Source organism: Macaca fascicularis, chromosome 15 (genome assembly GCF_037993035.2).
Source record: "Macaca fascicularis isolate 582-1 chromosome 15, T2T-MFA8v1.1".
Lineage (NCBI taxonomy): Eukaryota > Metazoa > Chordata > Mammalia > Primates > Cercopithecidae > Macaca > Macaca fascicularis.
Window position 1 is genome coordinate 65461756 of NC_088389.1, and position 16104 is coordinate 65477859.

At 48.5% G+C, this 16104-nt stretch overlaps 1 protein-coding gene and 1 non-coding gene across 21 annotated transcripts in view; both read left to right on the forward strand.

Annotated features, from left to right (window-relative positions):
• The window catches only part of UBAP2 (ubiquitin associated protein 2), a 132071-nt gene that overhangs the window by 115000 nt on the left and 967 nt on the right, over positions 1 to 16104 (forward strand). For 17 of the 20 annotated variants that reach the window (XM_074017298.1, XM_074017310.1, XM_074017312.1 and 14 more), the window contains 12 exons: positions 1735 to 1774; positions 3947 to 4103; positions 4967 to 5036; positions 10763 to 10958; positions 11672 to 11763; positions 12086 to 12133; positions 14482 to 14560; positions 14767 to 14972; positions 15288 to 15387; positions 15471 to 15578; positions 15731 to 15798; positions 15886 to 16077. In XM_074017298.1, the coding sequence (XP_073873399.1) occupies positions 1735 to 1774; positions 3947 to 4103; positions 4967 to 5036; positions 10763 to 10958; positions 11672 to 11763; positions 12086 to 12133; positions 14482 to 14560; positions 14767 to 14972; positions 15288 to 15387; positions 15471 to 15578; positions 15731 to 15798; positions 15886 to 16077 (1356 nt within the window). Of the gene's footprint in view, positions 1 to 1734; positions 1775 to 2549; positions 2635 to 3946; positions 4104 to 4966; positions 5037 to 10762; positions 10959 to 11671; positions 11764 to 12085; positions 12134 to 14481; positions 14561 to 14766; positions 14973 to 15287; positions 15388 to 15470; positions 15579 to 15730; positions 15799 to 15885; positions 16078 to 16104 lie in introns of all 20 variants that reach the window. The other 3 variants (XR_012424631.1, XR_012424632.1, XR_012424630.1) reach the window with 2 other exon arrangements.
• On the forward strand, positions 3213 to 3293 carry LOC123569286 (small nucleolar RNA SNORD121A). Its single transcript, XR_006692924.1, has one exon. It is a non-coding gene; the product is annotated as a small nucleolar RNA SNORD121A (small nucleolar RNA).

A 16104-nucleotide genomic window follows, 5' to 3' on the forward strand; every position in this document is an offset into this window, starting at 1 on the left:
GGGCTTGTGGTGTTTAGGATGCCCATGTTCAACATCATGTAAGTATATTTAGTGGGGCATGAACCTTACTTTAGGGTGAGGCAGAAAACTAGACCTGTGATTACTTTCTACCAATTTTTTTTTTGGGGGGGGGGGGGAGTCTTGCCCTGTCACCCAGGCTGGAGTGCAATGGCATGATCTCGGCTCACTGCAACCTCCACCTCTGGGGTTCAAGCAGTTCTCCTGCCTCAGCCTCCTGAGTAGATGGGATTACAGGCGCGCGCCGCCACGCCTGGCTTATTTTTTGTATCTTTTAGTAGAGAAGTGTTTTCACCATATTGGCCAGGCTGGTCTCACTCCTGACCTCGTGATCCACCTGCCTCGACCTCCCAAAGTGCTGGGATTACAGGTGTGAGCCACCGCGCCCGGCCCCACTTTCTACCTATTTTTATGTATTTGGTGAGGTATGTTGTTTCCCTTTCCTTGACTGTAACCTGTTATTTTAACTTACTTTTTTCCTAGTAGTTCTGTTTAATTTTCTATATTTCTTGTAAAAACATAACTTGTAAAAAATAACTTTTTGTAGAACAAAGAGTATCATAAATAAGTGTAATATTCATGAGCAGAGGTTTTATAAGATTTGAGTTGATACAGAGGAAACAACTTTAGGGTGTTTTTGCAATTTGTAAGAAAGAATCTGTTTTAGCTCTTTTTCATGTTCCTCTTATCTTGGGACAGTATTTGAGCCTCGTAGGTTCTCATGTTTATTGTTCCATGCCCTATGTTCCCTGTTCAGTCTGTGGAGGCAGACGTCATTCTTGTGAGATGCCTTTTTCATGTGTGTTAATTCCACTGAGATGCCTTGTGGTTAGCACCAACCAGTTGATTTCAGTTTCTGCTCTTTTTGGGCCTACATTGCCATAACCCTTTCACTACCCAACCCACTTAAGAAAAGCCATCTTTCAAGGAACCATCTCTTTTTATCTCAGAATCATTTTGTTAATAATATAAAATGTGATAATTTCTAGTATGAAAGTTATCTTTTGGCTGGGCATGGTGGCTCACACCCGTAATCCCAACATTTTGGGCAGCCGAGGTGGGTGGATCACTTGAGGTCGGGAGTTTGAGACCAGCCTGGCCAACATGGTGAAACCCCATCTCTACTAAAAATACAAAAATTAGCCTGGTGTAGTGGTGCGCACCTGTAGTCCCAGCTACTTGGGAGACTGAGGCAGGAGAATCACTTGAACCTGGGAGATGGAGTTTGCAGTGATCTAAGATGTACCATTGCACTCCAGCCTGGGTGACAGAGCAGGACACCATCTCAAAAAGTTATCTTTAAAAAAAAATGATTTGGGGCTGGGTGTGGTAGCTCATGCCTGTAATCCCAGTGCTCTTCGAGGCCAAAGCAAGAGGATTGCTTGAGCCCAGGAGTTGGAGACCAGCCTGAGCAACATGGCAAAACTCCATCTCTACAAAAAATACAAGAATTAGCCAGGCATGGTAGGATGCACCTATAGTCCCAGCTCCTAGGCAGACTAAGTGGGAGGATCACCTGAACCTGGGGAGGTGAAAAAAAATTTTTTTAAACATTTGTTCTTGTATGAGAGTTTGTTGTATTACCTCCCCTTTATTAAAAAATACAATAAAAGAGATCATTGTTTTTTGATTAAGCTACATGTTACAGAAAGTATAAAAAGCCACCCAGGTAATGATTTCATTTTGTAAGTTTATGTTCTCTTCTTTTCCTTATAGAATGGACATGGTGGTGGTCGAAGTCAGCAGACACTAGACAGTAAGTATACCAGCAGGCTACTCTTGTCATGGCTGGTGCCAACCAAACAGAGGAAGAAGATAGCTCAAGTGATGTGGAAAACACCAGTTGGTCAATGGCTCATTCGTTAAAAAGCAGCCCTTTTGCTTTTTTTTTTGGACCAGGTGTTGGCTGTGGTATTATTAGAAATGTCTTAGCCACAGCAAGAGGGAGGTGATGGTCTCATATTCTTCTGCCCTAATCACACTGCACCACAAGTGCAGCATACAGTACGCATCTTAAAGATGCTTGGGCCAGGCTGGGTGGCTTATGCCCACAATCCCAGTTCTTTGGGAGGCCAAGGCAGGCAGATCGCCCAAGCTCAGGAGTTTGAGATCCCCTGGGCAACATGGTGAAACTCTGTCTCTACTAAAATATGAAAATTTAGCCGGGTGTGGTGGTGCGTGCCTGTAATCCCAGCTACTTGGGAGGCTGAGGCACAAGAATCGCTTGAGCCAGCTTGGGCTACAAAGTGAAGACTCTATCTCAAAAAAAAAAAAAAAAAAAAAAAGTACTTCTAAAGCAAAAATTACTGTTCTTGTTCAGGAAAGATAGGCTCATTGTCTTTAGGACCTGAAGGACTGTTGCTTAGAAAGAGAGATAAATGTTCACTGTGGACATTTGGGAGAAAATGAGGCCCCCTTCCAACAGCTCAGTGATTACCAAAGATAGTACAGGCGAATCCGTTAATTGCTGCTTTTTTGTAGTTGACCAGCTTGTCTGTGATTGTTTATAGTAGTTTTCTTTCTTTATTCAGGAAGGCAAATGGATGGGGAAGCCAGAAAGACTCTCTTTAAATAGGATTTCCTGGGAGTGCGGATATTGAACTTAAGCAGACCGGGGTGAGCCTCAGTTGAAACTGTAATGACAGATTTGGAGCCCCAGGATTTTGGTTTGACATTTGCTGGTATTGTTGGGCTGCCAAGTCTGTTTGGAGATTCGTTGGTCATTCTGAGCTTGTTGGATGACAGAGGAACTTTTTACTCTAGCAGTGGTAGTGGCAGGTTTCTTTTGTCTAGGCATGGGTCGAGAACTGAAGTATCTGGGAAGCAGTGTACATTAACCTACTTTTCATTTCCCATACTCTCTTCTCCCTCACTTCCTCCTCTCCTTCCCTCCCCATTTTGTTTGTTTGAGAGAGGCTTCCTGTGAAGCTGTTAGCATCGTAATACAAGGCCCAGGGCGGTACCTTTTGGGGTCTTAGTTTTAGGTGAGGTTTATCTATCGTGTTTTTATACAGTTTATTTATGAACAGGTTTATATATGGAATAGACTGCCAATAAAAAGAAGGCCTCTGTAAGAACTGACCTAGGTGTAAGTTGACCCTTTCATTGCTTGTGTTTGTTTTTGACCTGCCCTTCTTTAGAGACAAGTGCTTTCCCTGGGTTTTAGAAGGGTCAAGGTTGCTCCTCTTTCCTAACTGGAAAAGACAATGATGTTTTATTTCCAAGCACATATCTGAGTTGTATGTGTGGACAGCACTGAAACTGAGTCTTTCCACAGCTAGGATTGAGTGTCTCCACATTTTTTCTGAAGCCTACGAAGCTCATGTGTGTGCTTTGAGATTCATCTATTCAAGTACATACCAAGGAAATGCTCACTGTGCATTTGGAAATAGGTGTTGGACAGTAGATGTGTGTTCTCCTGCAGATGTTAGGTATCTGTGTCTCTATACAACATATGCATCGACCCCTGTCTACCTTACGTTGGCCGTGAGCATTGGTAGAGTCAGCCTGACTTGGAAGCATGTGTAGGTGGTCTCACCTGTCAGCTTTTTTCTCCCCCTTGCTGTGCCCTTTGAGGAGTTTGCCTCACGTTATAATTCTACATATTAGGCTCAGCACCTGTTTTTCTTTCTGGATGCATCTATAGCTTAGGTTCCTTTAGGTGGAAAAAGTATGTTCCCATATAGGATAGATTGGATTATAAAGGTGTCATTTCCTATTCTTTGCTGCATCTTGAACACCTGAGCATGGTGTGTCCTTTGATAGTGTTGTTTGACAGACAAGGGGCTATCTGGCGACATGCTTGGCATTTTCCTGGGGAATGTAACTTTATGGACGTCTCAACGGAGGCTGACATGTCACAAGATATTGAGCATATTTTCAGATACTTAGGATTGGTTGTAGAAATAAACAGATCTGTTTCTTACAGCTACTTCGTCCGTTCCTGCTCCAAAGACAACAGGCCCTCCCTCTGCCCTCCCATCTGTGAGCTCCCTGCCCAGCACCACCTCCTGCACTGCACTTCTGCCGTCCACATCCCCACACACTGGCGACCTGAGCAGCAGCCCTCTCTCTCAGCTTAGCAGGTATGGGGAAGGTGTGGGCCCAGAGTGAGAAGTACCTTGGGGCAAAGTCCTGGAGCTCCTGTAGAAGGCTGCTTCCATGAACAGAGCACACTTGTTGTCTCTGACATGATGTCCCGAGCTTTTGCGTTACAACTGTAGCTTAGGTTTTGGCCAGGCTGTGCCTTAAAACCACCAGATAGGGAAACCTTGCCTGCTTGGACGGCCTCTACTGGCACAGAGCACTGGGTCCCCTGGGAGTAGGGTGAGGCCAGCAGCTCCCTCCTACCTGACTTCGCCCTCCAGAGGGTGCCTGAGCCTAGACTCTCTAGGCATTGCTGGGCCCGTGTCTGTGAGGTGGAAGGAGAATGATGGATTTCTGAGCAGGTGTCTGGCCTGAACTTTCCATGGCTGAAGAAGCAATGTTATTAGAACAAGGTGGAGGAAAATGGGCAGGGTTGCTACCTCTGTCTTCTGAGGAGTGTTCTCCATCACTCTTTAACCAGGAGCAAAAGTGGGTTTGATGGGAATTGGCATGTGGAGTTGAGCATAGGAACTTTGATCCCTCATTCACAGATTAAATGGGGTTGTCAAGGATGACTGTGTTCTTAGTACAACTCTGTCTTGACTTTTGGCATCTGAGGAGCAAGTGGATGTCATTGAGGGAAGCTGGCTCTGGAGTTTTCCAGACCTCATGGCAAGTCATTCTCATCCACCAGGACCCCATCACTGGGCTCTTTGGGGATAAGGAATGAGGAGGGGTCTGAAGCCGGTCCTTCGCTAGGGACTAGGGACAAGTTTGAATCTAGCTCACTGAGCCACGTGGGTCTTGTTCATCTGGAATCACTTGTTCAGGTGGACATACGGCACTCTGTTTTGTCTTCTAGTTCGCTCTCCAGCCACCAGAGCAGCCTCTCCTCTGCGCACGCAGCCCTCTCCTCGAGCACGTCACACACAGTAAGTGTCTGCACGGCTTCCTCTTCCTCCACCATGCTTAGGGAGCCTGGAGCTTAGTCAGATGCAGCTGGAGCTTCAGTCTGATTTTTAGTATCTGATAATCTAGAGTTGCTTGGCGGAAATGTCTTGATGGCATGATCTGGTTCGAGTCTCCGATTTCCTGGGCACCATCTGGGGGACATCTTGCTTTCTAAGTTTGTAGCACCTGGGAAGAATCGTTGCTCCAGTCCTCATCTGTCATTGGCAGGACTGTCAGGTGGTGACCTTGCTCCCACGAATTTGCTGTTTGACCTTCCCTTGTGCCTTTTTTCCTGACTCAGAGGCAGAGATTGTGAGAAGGGCGATGTTAGAGAAGGGAGTCTAGAGGGTGGAAGCAAACATGCACTGCCAAGAAGCCAAACAGGAGGCCGGAGTGGGAGCACCAGCTGGGAAGTGTCCTCATATGCCAAAGAGTAGCCCTAGATTATGGTCATTGAGGTGTGGCTCAGTGGATCGTGGAGCTGTGAGCATGGTTTTAAGTGGTAGGTGTCAGCCAGATTGTGGTGGCTTGCGGAGTGAATGGCAGTGAGATGGAGATGATGAGGCGGATTGTAGAGGGCATCCAATGAAAACTTAGGAGAGGCTGGAACGTCTATTGGGAGGATAGAAAGGTGCCTGGATTAACAAAATGTCCATGCTCCTGGACAGCAGGAGGTGTTGGGTGAGGTTGGAGTAGGCAGGTCCACAGGCCGAGAGGAAGGATTAGGGTGCAGACGAACAGAGGAGGCAGGAAACTGATATGAACTTGGGGTCCTCTGAAGAAGGCAGCAGCTCACTAGCAGAGTGAGGTGGTGGAAAAGGGATGTCCTGTCCTTTCCTCTGGATCTGGCTAATGCTGTGGCTTTCACACGCTGATGTTCCAAGTCAAACCTTACGCAGAATCTTTTATAAAACACACAAACTGCCACTTTCAAAGTAGAGCACAGTGTGGACACCTCTGCCTGTCCCCCTGCCCCTGCCCTTGCCCTCTGTGGCTCATGGGAGCCGTGAGCTGACCTCAGCAGGAGCGCCATGGGGCTGCCCTCTGTGTCTGTGCCACTGCTGCCTGGGAGCCCAGTGCTCCTGCACTCATGGTGAGCTGCACTCTCCATCTCCTCAAAAAAAACTCCAGATCATGTATTCCAACCTGCCACAGCCAGAATCGCCTCATCCAGTGGGTTCCATACTTTGTCAGCATGACAGAACTGTGACATTGTTAATACAGTTGTCCCTCCATATTTGCGGGGGATTCGTTCCAGGACCGCTGCCTACACCAAAATCTGCACATTCTCAAGTCGCACAGTTGCCCCTGCAGAACCCATCTCTAGGAAAAGTCAGGCTTCCAAATATGTGTGTTTTCAAATTATGCATGCCTGCATTGGGTTGAAAAAGAAATCTGCCTGTAAGTGGACCCATGCATTTCGAACCTGTTGTTCAGCCGTCAACTGTTTGTTATAATATTTCATCTTAAAAGTTATAGAAAGATAGACAATGAAAAGTTTTTTCTTTTTTTTTCTTTTTTTGAATTGTTTAAAAATAGATTTTATTTAAGCCAGAATAAGAATGCAAAATAATCATGAAAGAAATTTTGTGCCTGGGTTGACCACAGGAATATGTGATTTTTTATTATTTGCTTTTGGTATAGCATTTATAAAGTCACAACAAACTTGGGAAAAAAAGTGACATTCTGAAGTTCAAAAATTTTACTATGTTCTACAAATCTTTTATTATTAATAATAGATCATCCTTCAATAATTAATAGAAACTTAATTATTTGAATAAAAGTTTTGAATATAAAATTAAGTTTTTTGAATATAAGAACTTTTTCTTATATTCAGTTTTGAACCTAAATGTCTAATCACAGAGTACTATTTAGAAAAACTCTGGTAGGTATATTTTATGGCATGCAGGGACATAGCTATCAGGGACAGAACGGCTTAGAGATAAAAATACAGACTCTGGAACCAGACTGCTTGGGTTTGTGTGCCTGCTCTGTCCTTACTCCCTGTGTAAAAACGGGCAGGTCAATTAACTAACTTCTATGTGCCTCTGTTTATCTTTTTAATCTGGAAAACTGAGATAATAGTATATACTTCATAGTCATGGCATGGCTGTGAACATTAACTATTAACATATGTAAAATGTTTCAAATGGTAACTGACATACGATGAAAGTATAAAGCTTTACTTTTTGAAATAAAAATTTTAAATGTTATACAAAACATTAATAAATTACATAGTGTACAATGTTAGGCAATAAAAACAGGGTACATAATTAGATACGATGTATGATTGAATTGGCTTTTCAAATAGGTTTAAAACAATCCCCATATAGAAAATGAATGTCTACCAGAAAAATTATAGCTTAATAAGAATTTATATTGCAACCTAAATTAGTGTTTGTTTTACTCAGTAGATTCGGTATTCCAACTTCCAATTTGCAAATAGCCCAAAATATTCCTTTTTCCCCTGTAAAAGTGAATTCCACAGCTCTGCAGAAGCCCTGGGCTTGGCTGGGGCAAGGACCTCTCAGTGACTCTCTGCAGGCCCACCCCTTGCAGCAGGCTCAATTCTGATGTGTCATGGACATTCTGGCCTCTAGAGAAAAATCAAAACTGCAAATTTTAAATTGGAAAAAAAGCCAAAAGTCAAACGTATCCCTTGATCTACTTCTGCTATTCTTGTCAATTTACAATGAAAAGATTTTCTGTCTCTCATCTACTTGGCTCTACCTTTACATTTTCTCAATCCTTTAGATGATTTTTCTTTTAATAAATAGAAGTCTAAACATGCAGTGCGTACACATAGTCTTTTTGCCATTATCATCTGCCCTTTTTTTTTGAGATGGAGTCTCACTCTGTTGCCCAGGCTGGAGTCCAGTGGCGCAGTCTCGGCTCACTGCAAGCTCCACTTCCCAGGTTCAAGTGATTCTCCTGCCTCAGCCTCCTGAGTAGCTGGGGTTACAGGTACACACCACCACGCCCAGCCAATTTTTGTATTTTTAGTAGAAACGGGGTTTCACTATGTTGGTCAGGCTGGTCTCGAACTCCTGACCTCGTAATCCACCCGCCTCAGCCTCCCGAAGTGCTGGGATTACAGGCGTGAGCCGCTGCGCCGGCCATTATCTGCCCTTTTTATCGTTTTCTCTTGGTACATAAATGAGAGTATTTTATGTACAGTGTCCTTCAAATTTTTTCCCCACTTGTGTATCCCCACAAGTGTATTTTGATGTTTCCATGTTGAAACATAAGGGTTTTGTTGTTGTTGTTGTTTTTCCCCACAGTTCTGCTTTAGGGTCGTTTTCAGTCTTGATACTACAGAGAATGTTGCATTTGATAACCTACCTATGTTGTTTCATGTGTGTAGCTGTATGTAGCAGGTCAGTCCACGATATGGAACAGCAAAGCATTTGTGATTTTATACACATTTCCAGATTGCCCTGCATAGTGATTTGACCCTGTTTACCTCCCACTGGCAGTGAATAAAATGTCCTGTTACACCATTGCCTCCTCAAAATGGTGTTATTAAACATTCGTATTTTCTTAATATGTTAGCAGAAAAATGGCCCATCAGTCTAGTTTTTAATGAGATTGTACATCCTTTTTTATATATATTTGAAAACCATTTGATTTCCTTTATGTGAGTTTTTTATTTTTATTTTATTTATTTATTTATTATTATTTTTTTGAGACCGAGTTTTACTCTTGTGGCCCAGGCTGGAGTGCAGTGGCGCAATCTTGGCTCACTGCAGCCTCTACCTCCTGGGTTCAAGCGATTCTCCTGCCTCAGTCTCCCTAGTAGCTGGGATTACAGACACATGCCACCAGGCCCAGCTACTTTTTTTATATTTTAATGAGGCAGGGTTTCACCATGTTGACCAGGCTGGTCTCAAACTCCTGACCTCAGGTGATCCACCTGCCTCCGCCTCCCAAAGTGCTGAGATTACAGGCGTGAGCCCCCGCGCCTGGCCTATGTGAGCTATTTATATTCTTGATTCCTTTTCTTGTCAGGTCTTTGGTCTCTGTTTCTGTATTAGGGAGCCCTTCGTGATGGGAAGTATAGGGATTTTTCCCTAAGTTTGCTGTTTATGATTTTTTTTTACAGACATCTATGTATTTTCTTCCATTTTCTCATAGTTAGATCTTTATCACTCTCCATCCGTACTTAAAGGAAATTTAAGCATCTTCTCCTGCCTTTGCTTCTCTGGGCCCATCCGTCAATGGGGAGTTGACTGCATAGACCCCATTGGATGGACTGAGCGAGGCCTTTAAAATTGGTGTTGACCTTTTAATCCAGCTGGTTGATGTCCTCCCAGTTCTGGAAGGTCAAGGCCAGAGACAGGAACCCTGTCGGGCAGCTAAGGGAGAAGAGACTTGCCGGATGACTCTTGAGTCCCTTTCAGCAAGTGAGCACCTAGTTCCCTAGTGAGCTTCTCTTAGCGATGGGGAGTGTTTATTTTTCCTTCTGAGACTAAAAGGCTGTATATATCCAAGTACACTTGCGAGCATTGGTCAGAGCTGTTCCAGATTTCTGTGGCAGGTGGTGGGGAGTCTGGCTCCTCGCTAAGGAGAGGACCTAGATGGCGGGCAGGCCGTTGCATCCTTTGCCCTTTTCCTGGTGGGGCTCTCTCCAGCCTAGTCCTGCCCATCTGTGCTGGAGGAATAAGATGCCTTGGAGCCCCAGGAAACCATGTTTTTGGCTGTCTTTACCTTGGTGAATCTGTTCTGATGTTAGCTCCTTAAAGCCAGTACCCAGGTGGGTAGTGACCTGTGGGCATGGGATGGCGCGGAGAGTTAGTCTGCGGAGGCAGGTTGGGTCCTTCTCCTGGGCCCTTCCTGTTGTTTGGCTTTTGCTCTACGAGTTTATATGCTGCTTTCTATGCCCTGGTTTGGAGACTGGTCTCCCTCTTACAGAGCTTTTCCTCCCTTTTTTGGAACTTGCTTTGCCCACCTAGGTGTACCTCTCCCACCTACCCACTCGGAGCTTGAAGTTCTTCATAGGACCCTGTTGCTAGGGTTGGGCAGCTGGGCGGGGCTCCTGGAACTTGGGGCTGATGGAGCGTCCGCTGGTTCACTCTTTCTTCCCAGGGGCACCTTGTCAAGCAGGCATAGTGGCAGGCCATGCCCTTTTAGGTGGGCCCTGGTGAGGCGTTGGTGGACTGAAAGATGTCACCAGGTTTTGGAGCAAAGGCCTCTCTCAGCCTCCTGTTGTTTCCAGACCACAGTGGCTGAGAATCCCAATAGAAGGGAAACCTCCAAAAGATTGAGACTTGCACTGGGCTTCCTGTGGCCTATGCTCGCCTCTTCTCAGACTGTTTGCTTTGCTCTGAGATAGGTACTTGTCCCATATTCAGATGGTCTGTGTTCATTTATGATCCAAAGTTATCTTGGGATTTCTATGCCCTCATTTTGGATGCCAATGCATGAGCAGCTTGAAGGATTTTTACAGAGTTGTGGTCATTAGAGCTTAATGTTAATGGTTTTGATGTTCAGTTTATGTATTGTATCCTGATGGCTGGAACCAGCGGCTGTGTGAGGGGCCACAGTGAGCACTGAGCATGGTGCCTCTCACCTTAAGGGAGCCTGGGTAGCTACATCATCACCTGCCTGCTCAGCCTTGAGACTATGGGCCCAAGCCCCAGGCCAGTCTCTCCCAAGCACCCTCCTCCTCTGCCTCCAGATCCATGTGTCCTGGCTTTTCTTTTGCCAGCATGCCAGTGTGGAGAGCGCCTCTTCCCTCCAGTCCTCAGCCAACTTCTCCACGGCAGCGACCTCCGTCTCGAGTTCCGCATCCTCAGGCGTCAGCCTGTCCAGTAGCATGAACACCGCGAACAGCCTCTGTCTGAGTGGGACCCCCACGAGTGCATCCAGCAGCAGTAGCAGGGCCGCACCCTTGGTGACCTCAGGTATGTGCTCCAGAGGCCTTTCCTGCCCACCCCTGAGCCCCTCAAAGGTGTCTGCTTGGCGTCCCAGGAAGGCAGTGCAGGTGTCAGGAGAGTCTCAGTCCTGCCAGGTGTGCTGTGTGTTCCATTGACCTTGAGGCCTGATCTCCCCACCCCTGATGGGGATGAATTCTCCCTGGCAGGATTCCTGGCCTCTGTGTGCTTCTAGCTTTCCAATCTTTCCTCTCTGTTCTTCCCTGGAGCCGAGTTGACATGGTGACTTAGAGGGGCCAGGGACGACTTATTGTGGGCTCCTCGACTGCAGACCTAGGCTGTCGGTAGGCCCAGCAGACTATGATTTGATAGTTGCTGCTAAAACCCACTTTGAACTCATCCTGTTCCTCTCCTGGCACTGCATGGCTTCCTTGCCCTCTTTGGAGGAGGCAGATTCTTTTTATATTTCTCTTTGCTCAGTGCAGTGGGACCTTAGGGACTGGGGGAAAGGGGCTGCTTTTGTCTGGGCCCAGAACTCTCTGACGTTGAAACCTCAGTGTGGTGGCCGGGCTTTCTGTCTCCCCTTCACTGCTTTGTAGAATGACCCTCTGCCTCATTCGGCCACTGCCCTTCTTTGAACCCATCTGGGGTAGCTCAGTGACTGTACCTCCTCCTGAAGCAGCTGAGGACTCGCACTCTTTGTGGTGACTACCTCACTCCATTTGATTTTTCCCTCTATACAGGCAAAGCACCTCCAAACTTGCCTCAGGGGGTGCCTCCCCTGCTGCACAACCAGTACCTCGTAGGTCCTGGAGGACTGCTTCCTGCCTACCCGGTGAGTGCTTGGTTGAACTCCTGGCCTGCCCAGCTCCCCTGGCCTCAGGGGCTGGCACCTGGCAGGAGCCTGGCATTGGGCCCAGGTTGCCCACCTCGAGCTGCCCTTCCATCCCTGAGCCCCCCATCTCTGCCCTGCTGAGCCCTGTGGTCTTCTTCCATCTAGACTCTGTGAAGGCAGGACCTGTTCCCATAACAGCTGATCCAGATCCCATTCCCGGGTGTGTTACAGCCCCGCAACCTTGTTTTGACTCCTAGATGGACCTGGGCTTCCCAGGGGGTGGTATGTGGTTCCTAAAATACACGTTCTGGTTCTCACACAGATCTATGGCTATGACGAGCTCCAGATGCTGCAGTCACGGCTGCCAGTGGTGAGTGGGGTGTGGACTGGTCGGAGCAGAGGGTTCAGAATCTTTTACATGTCCCCCCTCTTGTGGTCTTGGCTGCCACCGTGTCTGGCCCTTGGGATCCTCTGCCTGAGGAACCTCTCAGCACCACTACTGAGAAAGCTGTTTTCATCTGGCGGTTGTGCCAGGCGTGACCATAGCTTTGGCACAGAATGTCCGGTGCTCATCCCTAGGAAACATGAAGGCCTTTGGGACCTGGGGCTCTGGTAGGCCATGCCCCCTGCTAAATGTTGGTGCTTAATAATCTTCCCTCTTTCATCTTGTTTTCTCTCTTCCTTTCTTTTTTAAAAAGAAAACCCATATGACACAAGACATGGAGGTTGCTTGCTTGGCCCTAGAGTTTTATAATGTCTTCCTTTTCCTCAGAGTACCATATAGCGTCTTTGGTCTGAGGTGGCCAGTGACTGCTCTTCTGCCATCAGCTGAATGAGTGGCTTGAGCTGATGGTCTTTAAGATCTCTTCTAGGTCTGGCCTCCCATCTAGATTTGTGAGAATGCCTGCCCTGGGACGTCCCTGTTGGTTGCAGCCTTACTCTGAGGCCAGGGTTGCCTCTTCATTCTGACCGTTGGTGCCAGAACGCAGTGTGGGCCTTTCCAGGGATAGCCACATGAACACAACTGTGGGGACAAAAGGCAATAGAGCCGCTCCTTGCCCTGCCCATGGGCAGGACCTCCTCCTGGGAGCCACTCTCTTCTTGCTCTGCCATTTCCCGGGGCACTTGTCAGAGAGTTGCAAGCAGTTTGGACACCCGTGTCCACCCCTGCTGGATACAATCTTTCCTGTTCCTGGAGGAAGAGGCTTTCTCCCTTGTGCAGTGCCGCCTTCTCATTCTTCCCTGTTGGAGTTGCCCCCTTCTCTGCCGGACCACAAAGAGCTGATAGAGCTGCTCTTGTTTCGAAAGAGTAGCCTTTTCCACTGGCTGGCCATGTTTCCAGAAGCAGAGGCCCAGCCTGGGAGCTGAGCAGCTTCTCCCCACTGCAAACCAGTGGCCCTTTAATCTGCGGGCCAAAGACCCAGAGTGCAGGAGGTGGTGCTGAGCCCCGGGATTCCTCCTGCTTCAGGGGCTCTCCATGGTCTCCACACGTATTCAAAGCACTCTTTTGGCTTTTATCACTTTGTGCCTTAGAGAAAACACCCTCTGGAGCCCACCTTTTGAGATATGTTGCTCTTTCTATCCCTCGAGTTTTTTGTTCACCTCTGCTGCTTGTGAGCCTGGTTCCTGCCTGGAGATTTCTCATGTTCTGTGAAAGGGCTCCCCCTTCTGGGCTTTCTCTACTCCCGTCCTCAGTTGTGCAGCTCTGTGCATTCCCAGCTCTGCCTCCCCTGGGGGTTCTAGGCTGCTGTGGGTTTCCGGAAGGTTTCCTGGAGGGTGTAAGTGCCATTCCCAGCCAGGATGGCTCCTTTCTGGCCATGATCGGGCACAGCCCAAGGGCTTTCCCTGTCCTCAGGGGCCAGGTGTGTCGGGAGTGCGAGGCCCTGGATGGTGAGTGAGGGTCAGGTGAGGCCTCTCCTCCTCCACGAAGTTCCACTGTGTTTTGCTGTCTCTGTCTCCACACTGTGTTGTATCTGCCATACTTCCCTCAAGTCCTAGGCCAGGGGTGTCCAATGTTTTGGCTTCCTTGGGCCACATTGAAAGAATTGTCTTAGGCCACACATAAAATACACTCACATTAAAGATAGCTGATGAGCTTTAAAAGATTTGCAAATTTCATGTTTTAAGAAAGATGAATTTGTGTTGGGCCACATTCAAAGCTGTCACGGGCCGTGGGTTGGACAAGCTTATCCTAGACCATGTCAGTGTTTTCAGAGCAGTGTAGGTGGTGACAGGCCAGTTCCGGGCTTCACCTGGGGTCCTGCTCATTCCTGTGCCTACCTGGCACTGCCCCCTGTCCCCCCTTAAACCTTTCAGGCCCTTGTACTTCTGTTGCCCCCTTTTTTGGGGCTGCTCTGTTTAGTCAGCTTTCTTAGCTGCTCTGTAGTCTCTCACAGAAAAGCCAGTGAAGTGGTTCAGCCCGAGGCATTCACACAAGCATCTGCCTGTGGTGTCAGATGGATGTTTGAGGCTTGGTCTGCAGCAGCTCTGCCTGGCGAAGCTGCAGGGTTGGCTGGTCTGTGCGCTCGTGTGTTAGGCCACCTACTTGCACACTCCTCTGAGGGGCACCATTTACTTGGTGTTCCCTGGGACTGCTGGCTTTCAGGCGTGCAGTCTATTTCAGGAGTGTAGCATCACCTAAACTTTCATGGGCTGGTTCTGCTGTCCTGGGAGTCAAGCAGGGCCAGTCACTGATCGAGCCTCCCTGGTCTCTCCTAGGACTACTATGGAATTCCCTTTGCTGCACCCACAGCGCTTGCCAGCCGAGATGGGAGCCTAGCTAATAATCCGTATCCAGGTGAGTTTGCTCAGTGGATGAGGAGTGGCCCGGGGCCGGCCTAGCACAAACTCCAAGAGCTGGGAAGCAGCAGCAACAAGGCTGAGAGAGGCCTCTTGGCAGCCTGTGCCGAGCTGGCAGCCAGACCTGTTCCTGTTTGCGGAAGCCAGCTTGGCCTTTCTCTGGTTGGAGGAAGGGCAGTGGCTGGAGTCAATGCTTTTTCCTAGGTGATGTCACGAAGTTTGGCCGTGGGGACTCTGCATCCCCTGCACCCCCTACCACACCAGCTCAGCCACAGCAGAGCCAATCACAGACCCACCACACAGCCCAGCAGCCCTTCCTGAACCCTGCACTGCCACCTGGCTATAGCTACACTGGCCTTCCCTACTACACAGGCGTGCCCAGTGCCTTCCAGTATGGCCCCACCATGTTTGTGAGTATTTCAGCGGGTGTGACTGTGTCTCCTGGCCTTGGGTTGCTGGCAGGTGGAAACCTGGGACCTATCTTCCAGCAGGGAGGGAGGGTCATGATTCCACTCCGTCTTATCTGGCCTTCAGGAACTGTTCAGGCTGGGGACAAGGTCACTTTCTCCTGCTGTGTTTAGATCCAACATGTGTTGCACTAATGAAAACACAGGTCCCCTGTGGTTGTAGGTATGTCAGCTGCTGCCTTAGGCTCTGGCAGGGGTACCTGACCAGCCTCAGCTTGCCTCTTCCTACACTAATACCTCATCTGCTTGCCCCACCAGGTCCCTCCAGCCTCAGCCAAGCAACATGGGGTGAACCTCAGCACTCCCACACCTCCCTTCCCGCAGGCCAGTGGTTATGGCCAGCATGGCTACAGTACAGGTGAGGGGTGCTCCCCAGAGAGACACACGGGGTCAGACAGGCTTGCGTGGCTCACACTTGCCTCTTATACTCTGCCACGCTAGGTTATGACGACCTGACCCAGGGGACAGCAGCAGGAGACTACTCCAAAGGTGGCTATGCTGGATCATCGCAGGCACCAAACAAGTCTACAGGTTCTGGGCCTGGCAAAGGTAGCGTTTACCTCTCCTTTCCAGGATAAGGCCTGGAGTGGTAGGCTCCTGCCTGATCCCCTATCAGGCAGGGCAACCCCTGAGTGCCCCTGGAGGTGGGGAGCCTGGAGCTGGGAACAACTGCTGTGGGGAACAACTGCTTTTCCTCCTAGGAGTATCAGTGTCTTCAAGCACCGCCGGTCTACCTGATATGACTGGTTCTGTCTACAATAAGACACAGGTGAGGGACAAAGGTGGGTTGGGTGTATAGGTTTTTGGGAGGTTACAGCCCAACATGACCTTCACCATTGTCGTCTTTGCCCTGCAGACTTTTGACAAGCAGGGATTTCATGCAGGAACCCCTCCACCTTTCAGCCTGCCCTCAGCCTTGGGCTCCACTGGACCCCTGGCCCCGGGAGCGGCCCCTGGCTATGCGCCCCCACCATTCCTGCACATTTTGCCAGCCCACCAGCAGCCCCACTCCCAGCTGCTGCACCACCACCTTCCGCAGGATGCCCAGGTGAGCACAGTGATGGAGGTAGCCACC